This window comes from Dendroctonus ponderosae, unplaced genomic scaffold (assembly GCF_020466585.1).
Source record: "Dendroctonus ponderosae isolate FM_Combo_2020 unplaced genomic scaffold, Dpon_F_20191213v2 Dpon_F_20191213_1, whole genome shotgun sequence".
Classification (NCBI taxonomy): Eukaryota; Metazoa; Arthropoda; class Insecta; order Coleoptera; family Curculionidae; genus Dendroctonus; species Dendroctonus ponderosae.
In genome coordinates this window covers 58,389,362-58,406,788 of record NW_026017110.1, presented here as the reverse complement: position 1 = coordinate 58,406,788, position 17,427 = coordinate 58,389,362, and the positions used below count along the sequence as shown (strand labels likewise).

The 17,427-nt window shown below is 33.9% G+C and overlaps 1 protein-coding gene and 1 long non-coding RNA gene across 5 annotated transcripts in view; one reads left to right on the top strand and one right to left on the bottom strand.

Annotated features, from left to right (window-relative positions):
- Nucleotides 1-17,427, bottom strand: part of LOC109532909 (Down syndrome cell adhesion molecule-like protein Dscam2) — an 86,333-nt gene that overhangs the window by 28,115 nt on the left and 40,791 nt on the right. For all 4 annotated transcript variants that reach the window (XM_048665315.1, XM_048665337.1, XM_019898046.2 and 1 more), the window contains exons 5-11: nt 16,186-16,344; nt 13,380-13,529; nt 11,521-11,641; nt 11,245-11,455; nt 8,146-8,386; nt 5,711-5,864; nt 1,691-1,842 (exon numbers count right to left, since the gene is read on the bottom strand). In XM_048665315.1, the coding sequence (XP_048521272.1) occupies nt 1,691-1,842; nt 5,711-5,864; nt 8,146-8,386; nt 11,245-11,455; nt 11,521-11,641; nt 13,380-13,529; nt 16,186-16,344 (1,188 nt within the window). The remainder of the gene's footprint in view (nt 1-1,690; nt 1,843-5,710; nt 5,865-8,145; nt 8,387-11,244; nt 11,456-11,520; nt 11,642-13,379; nt 13,530-16,185; nt 16,345-17,427) is intronic.
- LOC109532912 overlaps nt 1-17,427 on the top strand; it is a 100,108-nt gene that overhangs the window by 48,148 nt on the left and 34,533 nt on the right. The window lies entirely within an intron of this gene.

Sequence of the window (17,427 nt, the reverse complement as noted above, 5' to 3'; positions counted from 1 at the left end):
GATTCTTTAAGTGCTGAATACTGGATATTGATGATGCAGATACAAACACGCCGTTTAAAACCCGATAAACATGTGCAAAAAACACAGACGAACTATAGAACTATTCTTAACTGCTCAAGATTTTTACAACTAAAGTAAATTGTTGCGAGTAATTGAATAGCGTCCAGCCAATAAAAGAGACATAATTTTATGCAGAACTTTCATTATAAACTTACAGTAGGATTAGCATGATTTGAAGGAAACATTCGTTCCCCCTTTTGTCATTTTTATGTAAATTTTTTCCCGAGTTTTTTTACGATCAATTTTAATGCGGCAAAGGGTCAATTTTGCACAGACCTACGAAAAAAAGCAATGACCGGTATACAAATATTTGGAATAAAGGAATAAAATCCTTAAACTTCAAAGGCGTCTTGAAGCTGATCGTTAGGGATTTTCAAGGCTGTGGACATCCACTTTTTAGAATGCTGATTTCATACAATATGCGTTTTGAACTTGGTAAGTCGCGGGAAGAGCCTTTAACAATAATTTATACACGAAAGCTTAAAAGTATGTGCTCTATCCGAGATCTTTTATTATAGAAACTAGAAAAAATTAGCGTTTTGTTATTGGTAGCGACTTGCTTGCCAGCGAAAAAAAGGAATTATTGTCAGGTACTTACAATATATTTAACACCTATTTGAACGTTTTTTTCCAAAGCTAAGAGCGAGCTTGGGAGGCGTATACGACCAACAAAACGCTCTTTTTAAACGCTACAAAGGCTTCAATTCTACAAGCTGTTCTCCAGTCACTTATTTTCGAATCATCCATATGTCAGGTTTTACGTGAGAAAAGTTTACTCTTCAGTTAGAAACCAATGGATTTTGCTCAGATAAATATATTCCGGAAAATTGAAAATTAATGCCTCGTGAAGTTGAGCTTCAACTAGAAATTCTATAGTCGTTTTTAGCTCAACGATTTATTTTTGATAATAATTAATTCATTCATTCTTCATGCTTTTTGGGTGAACTATCCTAAATCCAAATTTCAGTTTTCAACATAGTAAATACTGAATGGGAAGACGAAGCATGAATGAACATTAATTATGCCAGTTCCCAATGGAAGAAAATTAATTATTGAAGGTGCAATTAAATTGTTTACAAACCACAAATGTTGTGCTTTGGGAAATAATAAAACCTACAGTCAAGCGATTTCAGTGTAAACTGGAAACCTCAGAGATAGGTAAGTCGAACAATGTCCTTCGAATAAAAGCGCTGCTTCTAAATAGATTAATGATTACCATCATTTTGAAAACCCCAGGGACAAAAATAAACGGAATAAAGGACGGTAATGCGCCTTTAGAAAGTCTACTAGCTAACTCCAAATAATTAGCTGCATTTTTAAGCAAAAAGCAACATATTCCAGAAATGCTCTTCAATTAACTACATTTTAATTTATAATATAACTTTTTTTTCGATTTATGACCTCTAAAGAACTGAATCAGTTTTAATTGTTTTAAGTTACAACTGAGCAACGTTTTATTTATAAATTATTGCCAGTGATTTTGAGTGTAGCTTCTCAAGAGCGAAATTATAAAATTATCTAGTTTAGTAGTTAAATTGAGCTGGCTGAAGCTGCAGAATTTTCCCAAGCGCAGAACATTTGCAAGAAATAATAAATTCGAGAATTACATTGTTTCAAATTTCTTACTTACCATAGACATTTAATCGAGCGGAATGTTCAACAAATCCCATTTTATTTGAGGCCCGGCAGGTATATAAACCTCCATCTTCCACCCGAACACTTGTTATATTCAGATGTGCAATAACGTCTCCAGTATAGTCCATGTATTGACTAATGGCGTACCTGAAAAATAACAAACATAACTTGGTAAAGAAACTTCACATTGGGATAGTTAATTCAAGAAGTTTTAGATCCAAATTCCTATTTTTAGCTACATAAATACTGGATCCTTTCAACGGGAAAGTCCAGGGATTAACATCAACACTATTAAGATTTATGCAAGTTTCTAGAAAACTCCAATTATAAGTTGAATTCTCGACATAAAACGTACTATTTCGAGCAGTTGGGCATGGGTGAGCTGGAAAAAAATTCCTAAGTTTTCTATCGTAGTATCGATGCGTAGTCGATGAATTTCATCACAAATAACGAATAAGAAAGTTAGTAGCAGTAACGTACACAGTTCTTTAAACGAACTCTAACTTTCGCAATTAAATTAAAATGTCGCTGCCTTCTCTCCAGGGAAAACCTGTATACTCTTTTTCTATTGCCCCAAAGAAATCAATTACGTGTTTTGTTCATTCCATCACGTTTTTTCAACTTTGCTGGAAGAATCATTAACGTACATTTGCAAATAACTCGTGTTATCCTAACAATATTTCCCTTGGCAAGTTAAATATGAAAATATGAAATATATGAAAACTGAATGCCAAACTAGTATGCATAGATTTCGAGATGTGTTAATCTCAGGCACACATTTTAGTATGAACATAACATCATGAGCATCGCAGCAAATTAATTAAAAATAATAATAATAGCAATATTTATTTCATTATGATATAGATATCTAGAACACAAATTGAAATAAGGTCAGTAAAAATAATATTAGTGTTTTAGGTAATATTTTATAGAATATAGTTCTAAGTTGAAAAATGTAAATTAAGTAACTTAAAAATAACATTCTCAAACGCTCCCAATAGCGGTTAGTACTATATTGAACATATCAGTCATATAATATGGGCCATATTCACATAAAGTAATTTTGTGCTTAGGTAAGATTTGCGTTTAAAGAAAAGTAAAATGCATTATTGAATGTAAAATGCATGTGTCATTAAAGCTTTGTTGATTTTGAATGTGCCTCTGCATACAAGTTTCAGGAGTGTTATTTGATAAATAAAAGTTAAAAAAATGAAAGAAAATTGAAAAGTTTCAGAAAGAAACTGATACAACTTGCTGCAGGTTTTTGCCGGCTTCCTATTCTCAGACTTAAAATACCACGTCGAAACTGAATTTTCCGGTTTCGATTGTTGTTGTATGTAATCCTTCAAATGCCTTGCTGGTCAAACTGAAACTCCAGTTCTAATTTTGCCTTTGGTTATCATCATTTACGTTTATTTCAACGTGATTTTCCTTAAATCCCTTTACTATCGAGTGTCTTGAGCTTGAAACTTTAACAGTTTTGTGACGATTGAGTTGCAGATCAAACCATTAGCAGAAACCATTATTTCCATCTGTCCATTTTCTGGTAATGAAAAATAGCTGTTGTTCCGAACTAGATTATTATTTAATTTAAAATGAGGAGCGAGCTGAACTAGGAAAAAGTAAAGATCACTCTATCCCCGAGGGTTTCCCTTGGCGAATCGTGGAAACTAAATCCAATTTAACGCGGTCCAAACACAAAAGCTAGCCTTTCAATTGACTCTTTCGACGTAAAAGCTTTCGTTTCTAGGATTGTGGGGTTAACCCAGAATGGCGGAAATTTTAAGAGTGACTTGTATACAATAGCAAACTAAATAAAAAGGCCTCCCGTTCTACCTACATGAAGCGCTGAATGAGCAGCACAACTCTCAATCATCGAATAAATAAATCTAAATAACACCACTGTGATACCTTTATGTATGAAAGTAAATAACTGCGCTTTGAATGCAAAAATTATCTGTTTGTTCATAACTACGTGCTGTTTCTGATTTGTTTTGCATATTAATATTTGCACAATTAAAATCGGTTTGAATTTAATTTTCCAATATTTATATTCCTTAATTAGCTATGGGCAAATTGCACATCCAATTTACAACCAACGCAATTAAATAACAATCGTATATTTCATTAGTTCACTAAATTAGAAGAATCACACATACTATTTGGATAAATGCAACATTATGATTAGTAAAGCACAAGCGAATATTGCTTGAGCTGGGGTAGAAAATTAATTAACCATTTGAGGTTCACTTTGCCAAATGTTGTCCGATAATTAATATTTGAATATTTAATGATTTTCCATTCAACCATAACGTTGTCAACCTGAATCGGCTGCAGCATATTTTATATGTCACTCTTAAACCATCTAATTTGTTAGTTTCCACCAGCAGAGTCACAAATTTATTGCTTGTTTTCACTGCACCAGAAGGTTTCAGTTCATTTTCGGGGACTGACCACAGGTGCCATTAAATGTCTTAGAAAATTCGCGCATTATAACGAAATTTACTCACAAAACCATTTTATGTAGTCGACACTCTCAGTGAAACTACTTCCCTAACCGAGTTTAACTTTATCTGACATTAAACAGCCTCACACGTTTGCGGCGCTTTAAATTACTGTTTATGAACAGTGGCAGCTTTAGACGCTCTAAATCTGGTTCTTTCACGATTTCTTTTTGCAATAAAACCGCACCCTCATTGACATTTTTTAACTTGAATAATGAAAACAAAATTAAGTTGATTTTCATGGGATATATTACTACAGTAGCAACTTAAATCGAAAATGATGCGCTTAGCCGTTCCAGATAGGAAAATACGTGTTTTTGTCTCTTTCTTCTGGCTTTTAAGGGATAAAGTATTCAAATCGGCAAAAAATATCGACGGTTTACGGAAATCCTTAAGGTATTAGTCTGAATATCCTGAAATATAATGCTATACTTTATCTTAATGGATTAAGCAACAGAAAGCTTGTATTCAACCTGAAATCCTCAACAAAGCCTTGATTTTGTCAAGTAGGAGAGTTGAGGGAAATCTATCAGGGCCTTTAATCTTCAAGCGCAACGCAGTTTGAAATCGTAACATTTTTAAAGAAACATGACAAAAGCCTTTTACGTTACTTTCAGTAATATAATAAATTTGCGCCAAAGTTGAATATAAAATATTCAAATACATAGTCGATTTTGCGAGATTTATCATCAGTAGAATTTAGCGGCGTTCATTAGCAAAGTCCTATACCGATTTTGCGGTGAGTATTATTGCATTTATTGAAAAATATGTGCAAGTTTTAAATAAACGTCTGTGTAGCTTTGACCATCACGCATAAAAAATGCAACAAACAGAAAACCTGATTATCAAAATGCAGTCAAATAAATTCAATGTCCTCGAAATTATCAATTAGTATAGTGGAATCTTCAAAAATACTTTAAGCAAAATTAATTCCGCCAGAAAGTATAAAAATAGGGAACCAGTGATTTGAAAATAGTTTTTTTGACACATTTGATCACAAATGCCTTGGTTAGGTCACAAGCCAGCAGTACCGGTAGCAGTTCTAGTACCGGTTTCGGATTTATTAGTCTTCATTAGCAGGGTGCAAGTTTTTGAAAATTTTAAGTACAGAATTAAAATGGTTTTGGCAAAATACTCCCCACATTTCGGGTTTTTTTCACGTGGTTGGCTCTGAATACTATATAATTGATTAATTGAATGATTTGTATTGTTTTTTTAGAGGACAAACTTGATTCAATTCCTCTGACAAATATAACTGAAACCGCAATTAGTTCAAATCCAGCAACAAAATAGGTAATTTTCATGAATAAATCAATTTAATGCTCTGTAAGCTCTGTTCTAAATTAACATACTGCCAATATTTGAAGTTTTTGTCTGCTTAAGTTTGCAAAATAATTCGGGGATTAACTTCAGTTATATTTTGTTTTTTAAACGTATTTCCACAAACTATGTGTAAACTTCTAGCATTTTTATTGGATATTTTATCGCTTTTCTATTTAATTTGATATTACCTGTGATCTGGCTTGAGATCGGCAAATGGTTGTCCATCGAGGAGCCACTTGAACTGAGGAGGAGGAAATCCAATAGCAGAACATCGCAATGAGACTTGAACTCCTGGTTGTACTGCTTGCTGAACAAAATTCGTATGCATTTCCGGTCTAGTATCTGAAAAAAAAATTCATCATCAGATTCTGCAAAATGGTCCCAGATGCAGGGACGGATTCAGCTTTCAAGTCAGGGGGGGGGGGGCACAGAGTAGAAATTCGGTCTTTTGTTGTGTCTTTGAAATTAGAAAAATTATAGTTAGTCGACATAAACCCAGCACTGTCCAGATGGTAAAATTGAGTTCCACTTAAATGCCGCATAAATTTCAATAAAATTCTTTTTGTCTGTTAAACTTAAATAATATCAACTTTTAGTTAAAACGCGAATTCAAAGATTCATAACATCGCGCATTTGCTTGACTTTCTCGTAACTGTACAGTTTGTTAAACGACATCGTGAATTATTTCTGGTGTTTTTATTATAGATAAAGCAGGTTTTGCAAATAATCAACTTTTTCTCTTTAGAATCTTTGAAAGTGCCGGCAATTCAATTTTACAATGTGAATTTCGTTATTTATCACGATTGAAGCCGATAATGTGGAAGCCTAGACACTTTAAGAATTAAAGGGTCTTTAAGCCCTATCTTGAACCCTAACATTTCACGGGACCAAATAAAAATACGTCTGCCAGATAAAAGAGCCCATACATATTTATTTGTTTGGTTAACTAAAGTGATTTTGTTTTTCGGAAAATGGTTTAGAACCTCTCACGATAATTAGACTGAACGTGCTAAGGCTATTTGCCAAATGTTTTTCACCAATGAATTTTAAAGACACTCCATGTTGTAAAATTTCATTTTTTATTTCTTATCGCTTTCTTTACTTCCAAACCAAAATTTTCCGGGTAAACTCGATTATCTAACTAATTATTTTCCCGGGCTTATTCGCTTTTGCCGCATAAATCCTAATTATCTGATGCTTTAACACAACTTTTTTGAATTTGAAAAAAGGAAGTTGTTTACTTATGTTTTTTTTAGCTCAATAGAATAATTTGCTTTTATTGGGCGCGAGTCAATTAATAAAATATCTAAATGCGCCTCAATTTGCAGGATGGATACACGAAATACGTTTTACAGCTAGAATAAACGATTCAATTTAAAGTGCAAATTTTGGTTGACCTAAGAGCTTATTCACAATCGCAACAGTGATGAATAATTCGAAGTATATTTTAATGAAGTAATTTATCATATCTGTTTCGCTAACTTTTAATGATATTCCTTTTTAATTCTCTTGGCAGACGAAAATCTTCTAAGGATTTCTCTCACCCAGGATCGGTGTTATTCGAGTATTAAATTATTTTATGAGAAAAGAGAGGAAACTTGGTCCACGTGATTTATTGTTGACGGAAGTTGGAACTCATTTCCGTTGGGGTTTTTCCCTTTACTGTCGAGTCCCGTTAAGTGCTGAATACAAGTTCATTTCTGTTATTAATTTTGTGAAAGACAGACAATAAATACATATGTTTGACATCCATTTAAAGCTCGTTCTCATTTTCTTTTCGTGTAGTTCCTATTTTTCGAAGCGAAAATGAAATTCTGAAGACTGCTTTTTTAAAGCAAAAAAATTAACTATATGTGTGGAAGCTTATTGAGCTTTCATTCAAGCGACTCTACTGGAAACTTGTTTTCATATAGGAAATTCCATCGTATTTCTTACCCACCCTAAACATCCAAATATCGTTCAACCTGAGTTGAGACAGATGTTGTTTCTCTCATTGCTTTTGTGTTTCATGAGCAACGTTCTCTCATTTATGGCAAATCTATAATGTGACTACCCCAATCAACTGACTCATAGAAATCCCTTTTAGATTAAGTTTCTCTATTTAAGCATATATTCCTGTCTGTTGCCTTGCCAGTTTCGTATGGTTGGCTTGATTGAATACGTCCTAGCAAGATCTGTATCCAATAATCGCGAAGAATACAATACAAGCAATATACGGATAAACCGGGATAAAGCTTAGTCATTCATTGCCCTGAATCGTATATTGTTCTGTTGATGGAATCTAGACGCGCTTTTGTCTTCAATAAAGTCCAGCTAAGTTTTGGTTTAGAACTTATGAAAGTTAAAAGATCTTTCATTATACCAAAGCGGTTTCGTTTTAATTGTTTGAACTAGTTTAACATTTCTTTTAACTGGATAAACTCAATGGTGTTAGCAAAATTTTTTGTTGCTGTTGTTGTTTAACATACGTTTTTTCCTGCTTTTCAAAAGTTTTCTTGTCACACTTTTGGTGTTGCCTTTAAATGGGTTTACAATGACCACAATATACATGGTGATTATAGGCGGGTAGAATGGTACTTATGATATGTTTTTAACTTTTTGCGGCTGGTTGTTCTGTACTTACCTCCTAACCTCAGTTCAGCACTTCCTTGAGCGTTTTCCTTGTCATTTTCCACCATACATTGATACATGCCTTTATCATGCCTAGTCACATCAGCAACCTGAAGCACTAATGGGTCTAGAAGTTTGAATTTTCCATGATCATCTGGCACGATGGGTTCACCATTTTTCACCCACTGTATGCGCCCAATGGGCGTGCCAACAACTGTGCAGTTGAAAATTACATTTTGTCCAGAGTTGGCAATCTGAAAAAAATAGTGTCCGTCTTAAGCTACCGTCGTCATAACAGTAAATAGAACTTCCGTCAAAGGCAAATTCGTTCAAATTTCCGGGTTTCAATATTGTAACCGATAGAGTTGGCAATTTCTAAATGTTAGACTTGAAAATTGCAATGTCTCTGTGCCGGTTGATAACAGGCAAATTAAATTTAATTTCCCACTGGAAGATGCCGCAAATTGCAAAACTATTGTTCGTCGAAAACTTAATATTTCAGATGAAAATAGTTAACTTTGGGAAATCTGGTGCGAATTTTTGAAGAATTAATTACTTCCTTCGATCATTTGGTAACGTTTCGTTTGCAAACATGTCCTCAATTAATTCAATTTCGGATGCCTGAAAGTTATTCTGTTAGGACTGCGAAGCAAAAAATGTTTTATTAAATTTAGACAAGAATATTTAAAAGCCAAGCTTTGTTAAAGCTGTGCAACTCCGAATTATAAACAAAGAAATTCTAAGGCAGTAAAGAATACACAGACAGGGAGACGACCATCCACGTTTAATGCATTTTTCAGGTTCAGAAAAGCATAATATGCAAAATTCAATTTCGTGCATATATGATCAACGCAGAACTCGAACGAGACAGCTTGATCGATTGCACTGTCTAGAATGATGTCTTTTCAGCCTTCAGATAGTTTCATATTTCCTCCCTAAAAAGATACGTTAAATCCAATTTTCAACTCGCACTGACTGACAAACAAATTAAAATAATGGGAATTAATATGTTTCATTGATTCGACGCTGAAAATTGCAGTTAAAATGGGAGTTATATTTTTGATTAGTAAATTATTTGCGCATTTAATCGCATACGTGTTAACCGTTCGTTTCAATAAAACGGCCTATTATAATATTTTCGCGTATTTGTATTTACTCGGTAAATAAAAAAAGCATTTCCTGGTCTCGCAGTTATTTGGCAAAATGAGTGGCTATAATATGGGAATAACACAGCGACAAAATAAAAACAAAAAAAGGCCTTCTCTGGCCCTTAATCAAGCGACCAAGCGTCCCATAGGGTATCCTGTCATAGACGAGCTGAAAATTGCTTCATCCCCGAGTTGATAACATTTCAAATTAAATTTTGTTCCTAGATGAGAGATTCACGAATGGAACTTGTTGTCATGTTAATTATCTAATGCTGTTTGGCAATTCATTTAATTATCATACCACTTACAGACCAGGCAACAGTGAATTATAATTAACTTGCAGTTATTTTTGGACTAATTTTCAAAATTTACTTTCACAGTTTGTTTTGTGATTTACCAATTAAAATTGGACTTAATTTTACAGAAAAAACGGAGAGACTTTTCACCACTGAGAAAACCCGTTGATAAAATCGCTGTTGGATACTGTTCCTAAAAAATATTTAATTAGGTGGTTAAATCTTAACTTCTGATATAATTCGACACAAGTGCCAATAAATTGAGTTTTAGGATTTTTTGAATTTTGTAATCTCCGCACTAAATTATGATTATGTCAAGCGCAAACAAATGATTAAACACCTGTTACGTTCCAAGGATTTATAAACTTCGAATATTAAAATACGCGAGAAAGTATTTAGGACCCTTTGCATATAAATTTTGTATAAGTAACAAGGGAAGAACCGCTTTAAATATCTCCTTTAGGAAAGGCCAAAATAAATGGCAGGGCAAACACTGCATCATTTATGTTTCAAATCGCCACTGACTAATTCAGCCTTCTGATATTAAAATTGAATTGTTAAAATTTGGAATTGGAATTAGATGTTTTAAATTCCTTAAGGAACCATTTCCAAATTGGTCTCTCAGTGCAACTTTACTTTCCCACAAAGATGTTATGTTTAAAGTGAAACATAAAAATTTACATAAAAAAATAACAAACGCTTTGCCAAATGTGTCGAAGTCAGATAGCGAATGGTATGTGAGAGAATTTCCACTGAAACTTGTGTCAATAAAATTATTATTAGGGGCAAGCATTTAGGAGACAATATCCCGTTCCCATTTCTGTACTAAGGGAATATCACATGGCAAAGCGATGTTATGGAGATAATATAGCTAACTCCAAAATAAAAACACTAAACCGAGTCGTTTATATCCCGAGAGACGGCTCAACGCGCTGCCAAATGAAAACCGTTTATTCCTCCAAGTTCATGATAACCTTTTGGATAATATTCAATTTCACGTTAGTGGGAATTTAGAGGAATATTATGTGACAATTTGCACAAGGAGTTTACGTATGAAACGCTCAATCTAGTTATCATTTGCCACTAAAGCAAGCTATGTTTGCAAATTATTTTTCTTCGTAACACGGGTTGGTTCTGTAACGATGTTATTACGATTATGTCTCGAACAAATCGTTCCAACGGCACGAGATGTTTCTACAGTCAATCATTAGTCATTCTTTATGGCCGGAATAGATTGGGGTGGAACTCTCGATCTTGAGAAAAAGGAAATTAAAACTTATTAAGTTTTAGATTGATTATCAACCTGCTGAGTTTAGTCTAGCTTTCTTAATTACATAAGTATTATGAATACCAATATCGATTAAAAAGGCAAAATAATATATAATACAAGCGCGAATAAAATTGAAATTGAATCAGACAAATTAGAGACGAAAGTGGATTTTCCTCCCGATTTTAACTCATCAAGACTCATTTAGGCGTCGGCTGTAATCGCGTCATATTCAATCCAAGTGCGAAGCACTCAATAAGTTTCAATCCACATCGGCCGAGAAGCTATAGAATTAAAATTTTCCAAGCTCAGGCTGTTAGTTCTTACTTAATTCTTCCTGTAATCACGAGTTAAAAATTTGCGCTTTCAATTGAATTTTTCGCAGTAAAACTAATGCCTACCTGGAGTTGAGGCAAAATATGCACAGTAAGATGCGCAACAACATTCAGGTGAATATCAACTCGCTGCTCTCCAAAAGAGTTAAACACCTTGCAAGTCCACCTCCCAGAGTCTTCAGCCATCAAATTTCGGATCTCTAAAACGTCCTGTGAAGGTTGAACTCTAGACGAAATCACTAACGGTTGCAGGTTGCCTCTAACATCTCGGAACCATCTGAAAATATCAAAATGCCGAGTCAAACGGAGAGAAGGACAATTATTGAGTAAGTCAAATCTTACCCATAGTTAGGAGGAGGATTTCCTTGGGCTGTGCAAGTGAGGTGAATATCCGTCTCCTCATACGCTATGAAAGAGGAGAACTCAACTGGAATAAGTCGAGGGGGTTCATTTTGACTCGGTTCTGAAATGAACAGTTCTTCATTAAATGCCATTTTTTCATTCTATAGTTATATTTCTTCGGTAACTTATACATAAATTATACAGATGCTTCAAATATAAGTTTTCCGTCAGTAAGTGGAACTCGAGAAGAAATGCGTTAATTTTTTTGACTGTAATTAGTTTTCTTAACGCATTTCGACCAATTAGTTGCTAGACAAAATTTGAAAGCTTTGAAAAAATGCGTTTGAAATGGCTTCAGGCTAGGTGGAAGATATAAGCCACTTTTTCTAGTACTGTGGGTAATGTCCTTAGCTCATTTAGATCAATAGCAATACAAAAATCAGAAACGTAAAGGTTCAAAATGCAATTACCCACTTCCAGTCTCAAAACGCAACATGTAAAATTAATTTTGTTCTAAAATGTTCACTTTCATGAATCTATTATTACCTTCCTGCTTGGAAGCTAAATTCCTGGTTTTATTATTGTTAATTATGTCTGTCAGGGTGGAAAAGGGTGTTTTGTAGTCACTGAACGTTCCAGCCATTTCTCAGAAGAGCAAATGGCATTTTTATTAAAAACGCAATATAATGGCATTGGATACACCTTCAATTATGATTTGTTTACAAAATAATTGAAAATTCTTCATCAAAAATAAATGAAGAAATGGGAATTTTCTGACGTGACTAGTGGATGTTTAGAGCAAAAAGCTGAATAAATCGAATTCGATTCATTAGTTTCAACGTCTGAAAATAGGAGTTACCCCAAAAAGAAAAATACTCTAATTAAACATACCGCTCAACTCCAGAGCAGCAAAGTAACAATTAATGTAATGAACGTTAAAATCTTCTAATGCGATTAATTTTACCTGTTGAGCTTTGCTGCGAGTCAAACTCGACGAATCCAAGAAATTTTAAGCTTTTTATTGTTTTCCAGAACCCATTTTTCCCGTATAATTTGGACCTTTCAGCTTTAATGTCACGTATTGATTAGTTGCCAAAGCTTTCCAAAAAAATCAGTTTTAAATGAATTAGAAAACACATTATAATGGCCTCGAAAATATATGATTGTTGTTTTTAAACGAATGGAGAATTGTAAAGCTGGCAAATATCCCAAGAGATATTCTGGGAGTGGGATTATGTATTTATAGGGACGCTTCCCGAAAATATGATTGTGTTTGTAGATTGGTATGGACTTCATTTCGAATACGTGAGGAATAATTCCACGTGTGAATTTGCCAATTAGATGAACAAAATAATAGAGTTAGCGAATTGTACCTTTGAAAAGCGCGTTGTTCATGGACTGTGCTTAAACAAATTGCTTCTTTTTTAATTTCCAACTTCACTAATTCTGGGATTGTATTACTGCATTTTAAACGTGAAATGTTTAAAAAATGCTTCCTTCCGAACCAAGAGGTCGATGTAATGAAAAGCGTAAAAGCCAGAACTTCTGGAAAGCAATCGTTGCCATAAACCGTCTAGGAGAAATTGCAGCAATATTTGTTAGTTATTGCTCTCCTTGCCGTAAAATCTTAAACTTAATTAGTATAGTACGTTCTTTTAAACCAGCTCCTGCTTTTCTTACTTGAACATCCAGTAAATTTTCTGTTCCCAGTCTGAATTTATGATTCTCCGCTTACTTTGCGACATTTAAAAGAAACTCAAAAAGGACTTTTTCGAAGAAACGCTAAAAATCTAGTTCGCTCGGTGTTGTCAACGCTTTCAACTAAGCTAATTTCTATAGCAAATTTGTTGTGTACTCACCCACAACAGCAAGTTTTGCAGGTTGTGACCTTTTTCTTTCCTGAGTAAGCGCATGGATGGTGAGGCATGAATACACGGGTAGGCTGTCGTCAAACCGGGTCGATCTGATCAAAAGCTTCCCCGTTCCGTAAGTTACAACAAATCTGCCTCCTAAAACAAAAAGTATTTCTTTGTGAATTTGCTCTTTCCTTTGGGAGTCTTGATTATTACAGTCGGTTTACTTGTGGACGGTTACAGTGTGTATTTTAATGGACTGAGGGCGTTCGGATTAAACGACAAACTAACAAATATCGACAACCAAATGTAGCAAGACTATTTACGATCATGCTTAATGATTTGTTAGAGCAGATTGCTGGCTCTCAGGATATTAAAATTCAGTTCACATATTCGGAAAGGAGTACGAGGCACCAAGCGCTTGGAGAGTTGCATTGGCAGATTTGGCCAGAATATCGCGATATGAAAATAATTCAGCGGCTATTTAAATTTATTCAATTTTAACAGTTCAACCTAAGGGCCTTTCACAGGCAATCGTATCAGTTATTAGTAATACGGAAGCTTGTAATTTGGAATGACGACATACGTATAAATTATAAATTTAGGACTAATATAGCAAAGCTGTTATAATGATCACCTATCTTAATGGATAACATGCACCACAATATTAGGACTACACCTATATTATTGTTAATTAAGCTGATATATCTGGATTCGATATTGCTGAATCCGCATTTCGCTTATCGCACCCTATTAGGCAAGTTATCAGATTTCCACAGCTATTTATACATTCCTTGGAATGTAATGTTAATTAGTTTCAAATGAAAAGTTGGGCGTTTTCCAACAAATTCTCATTTTCAGGAAAAAGCACTCTTTATTAATTCCTAATAAAAAGCGGAGGAATGAAACAGCTTGGGCCACATTATTCAGATAAATCAGCAATTAGGCAAAAAGAATTGCAACGGAGACTTATTTCCTAAATATCAGGTTTTTTTGCAAAAGAAAAGTAATAAATGGACAAGTTCTTGAAGTGAATTCAATTTTTTCTTATGACGAAATTTATATTGAATACTATATTGAACACTAAATCATTTTTCATATCAAAGATAAAAAAAAAATTATATTGAATCAACCTCAGGCTACAATATTTATTTAAATGAAATTCAAATTTTTTTTAGAATCGAAGAATATCTCAATTTTAACTCAAGATCGCCTTATATGTCATCAAGTCTTATTTACCAAGCAAACAACAGATATTTACTTCCAACTAAAGTTTCTAAAAGAAATAAAGTTACATTTATCGAAGGGAACACTAACGTGGAACGCACTGAGGTTGATATTTGGAGCCAATACTTGGAATGTCCTAATATTTCATCTATGGAATTTTCGTGTTGTTTCGTTTTTGAGTAATTTATTTTCGAGCAAGCAAAATAATTTTGTTTCCTTTTTGAGAAGCTTCCAATTTAAATGAGCCATTTTCGTTTGATTACGTACAGTAATGATAAAAGTGATAATGATTAATTAAAAAACCACTACTAGATACCAGTCGAGAGAAAGTTGCAAACCTGGAACTAATAATGTTTTCCTGGTATTACTTAAATCCTAATGAATAATAAGCTTTCAAGGTACAGAGCGGAAAACTTTGAACTTGCGTTTACTGTTGATAAGTTTTCAGCTAAACTAATTTTGGCATTCTACAAGTTTAACTTTGATGCTACGAGTTCGGTTCAAACTATTCGCGAACAAAAACAAATTGGCTCTCAATCCGTTCAGTTTTTTTCAGGTTTCAAGAATTTAGAAAAAAATCGTTCTGAATGAAATTAGACAATGAATTGAGTCAGGTTTTCTTGGAACTATGCGCAATGGTTAATTGAAAGTCTGGTAAACTAATAAAAAAAATTTTTTTTCATATTTTTATAAATTGTCTGAAAATTAGAAATTGGGACTGACGCGAGTTAATTTATTCTGAGTTTTTGTGCCAACATCAGTAACACTGGTATAGTGTTTCGCGTCATTTCTACTAAAAGAGCCAATATAAATAAATGTGTGTCATATCTGTAAAAATTATGAGCATCTAAAAATGCCATTTTAATTAGGTTGAAAGCGTAGATATTTCCAAAAAACGAAAGAATTTATTTTAAACTGCAACAGCGAGCACATTGAGTCATTTTAAATTCCTTCATAAACATGTGGCGTATTATTTGCCAGCTATTCGTCAGTCTATTTGGTCCATTGTAATGCGAGACATGCTCGTAACAATTGAAAATTAACCGGAGAGCGATCGATTTCCATTAATTTGGAAAAATAGGGTGTAAATCTTGTAGTGCTGACTGAAACTGCTGTATTGCACATGTAATGGCGAAAATACGGCAGTTTACGTGTTTGGCCCGTTAAAGAGATGGAGAGGACAACGCGTAATAATTTCCTGGGCCATGATTAAGAAAAATTCTACTTGATATATTGCACCAGTATTTAAATTTTATTACTGTTACTATTACAATATGAAAATGCGACTTGGGGAACTTTTAGAGTGGTGTCTACTTAAAAATTTCAAAGCACTCCTAATTTATATTAATACACTATAATTTGTATCGTTTTGTCTTATTGTATATTGACAATATGATGGTAACCCGAATATTTTACAGCTTAATTAATATCGGCTCTCCTCTAGTGAGGCTCTAACAGAAAGGAGCTCGTGTAAAACTAGATTAATTAAAGGACGCTGGTCTATGTTTTGTCTGCAATTATTCAGCACCATTAAAGCGATGTACCGAAATAGTTAGTAAGCATATCAAATTAAGATTGTGCTTACCCATGTTGAATCCGGGCAAAAGGATTGTGTCGTCCCTCGACCACGAAGTAACCGTGACGTGTTCCTTGACCTCTTCAGGTATAACGCACGTTAGTATTGCAGTATTTCCCACCGACACTTTGGCCGGATATACGTCCACATGATAATGTTTGCTTACAACTGTAACAAGACAAATTGTTTTCGTTTAAATACTTAATGAAACGCAACTAATATGGAGAGTAATCTTCTGTTGATTCCACGTAAAAAAATAAAAATAGAAAATCAGTTTTTGTTAAATAAAAGTTGTCAAGTTTTCGATTGTTGATGACTAATTAAGAGCTAAATAAAGCTCCTTGTATCATTAACATTCCAGCTTAACGTGTCTGAAAATTCGAATAGTGGTTGCCGTGTCGAATTAATAATTTCGCTCTCATGAAGAATTCAAAACTAATTAAAAATGAGGGGCAATAGAGAGCTGACTATGCATTCCCAGTAGATTGTAAAGCGTCAACTCTTATGACACTTTTTGCGTGTAAAGAGTAAGGGGTTAATCCCTTGCTTTATTTACATAAGGTTTGATGGAAGGATTGTTAACACGACACTATAGAGCCACGCTCAAAAGCGTTTTTTTCTTTATTTCGAAGTTCTACTGACAATAAAATTGGCCCGAAACCTGGTTGAAGTAATTAAGAATCTTCCTCAGAACATCATCTAGCCACAGTGTGTGTGAAAGGCTATTGAGTATTCCATTGGCATCTGTGTTAATTTGACATCCTAATATTGAATACGGATAGAATATTGTCTGCTAACGATCCCTTATTGTGGGAAAAGGGTAAAAGGAAATGACAGAGAATATTAAATAGCTGGCTCTGTTATGTGTTATCTGAGAATCCTTTTGGAAACAAGCAATGTTCATTTCAGACGGATCGAACAACTGGATAATTTGCATATCCACTAAATTTCTATTAATAACTGCTCATCGCATATTTTAAAAAGGTCATCCCGCTATTACAATAGGCATTGAATCGATTTAAAATAATTTATAGGCGAACTTGATGTGTTTGGCTTAAATTGCAGTCATGTTGTTTGCGCAATGCCAATATTTATGGTGGCTGAAAAATTTTAATTTCAATTTAAATCTAAAATTTAAATTCACACATAATGTTTCACAAAACTTAACCATATAAATTCGATTTTTATTTGATTGCAAATGTTTCTGGTTGATTGCCGGTTATAAAATGTTCTTTATATATTTCAGTTTCG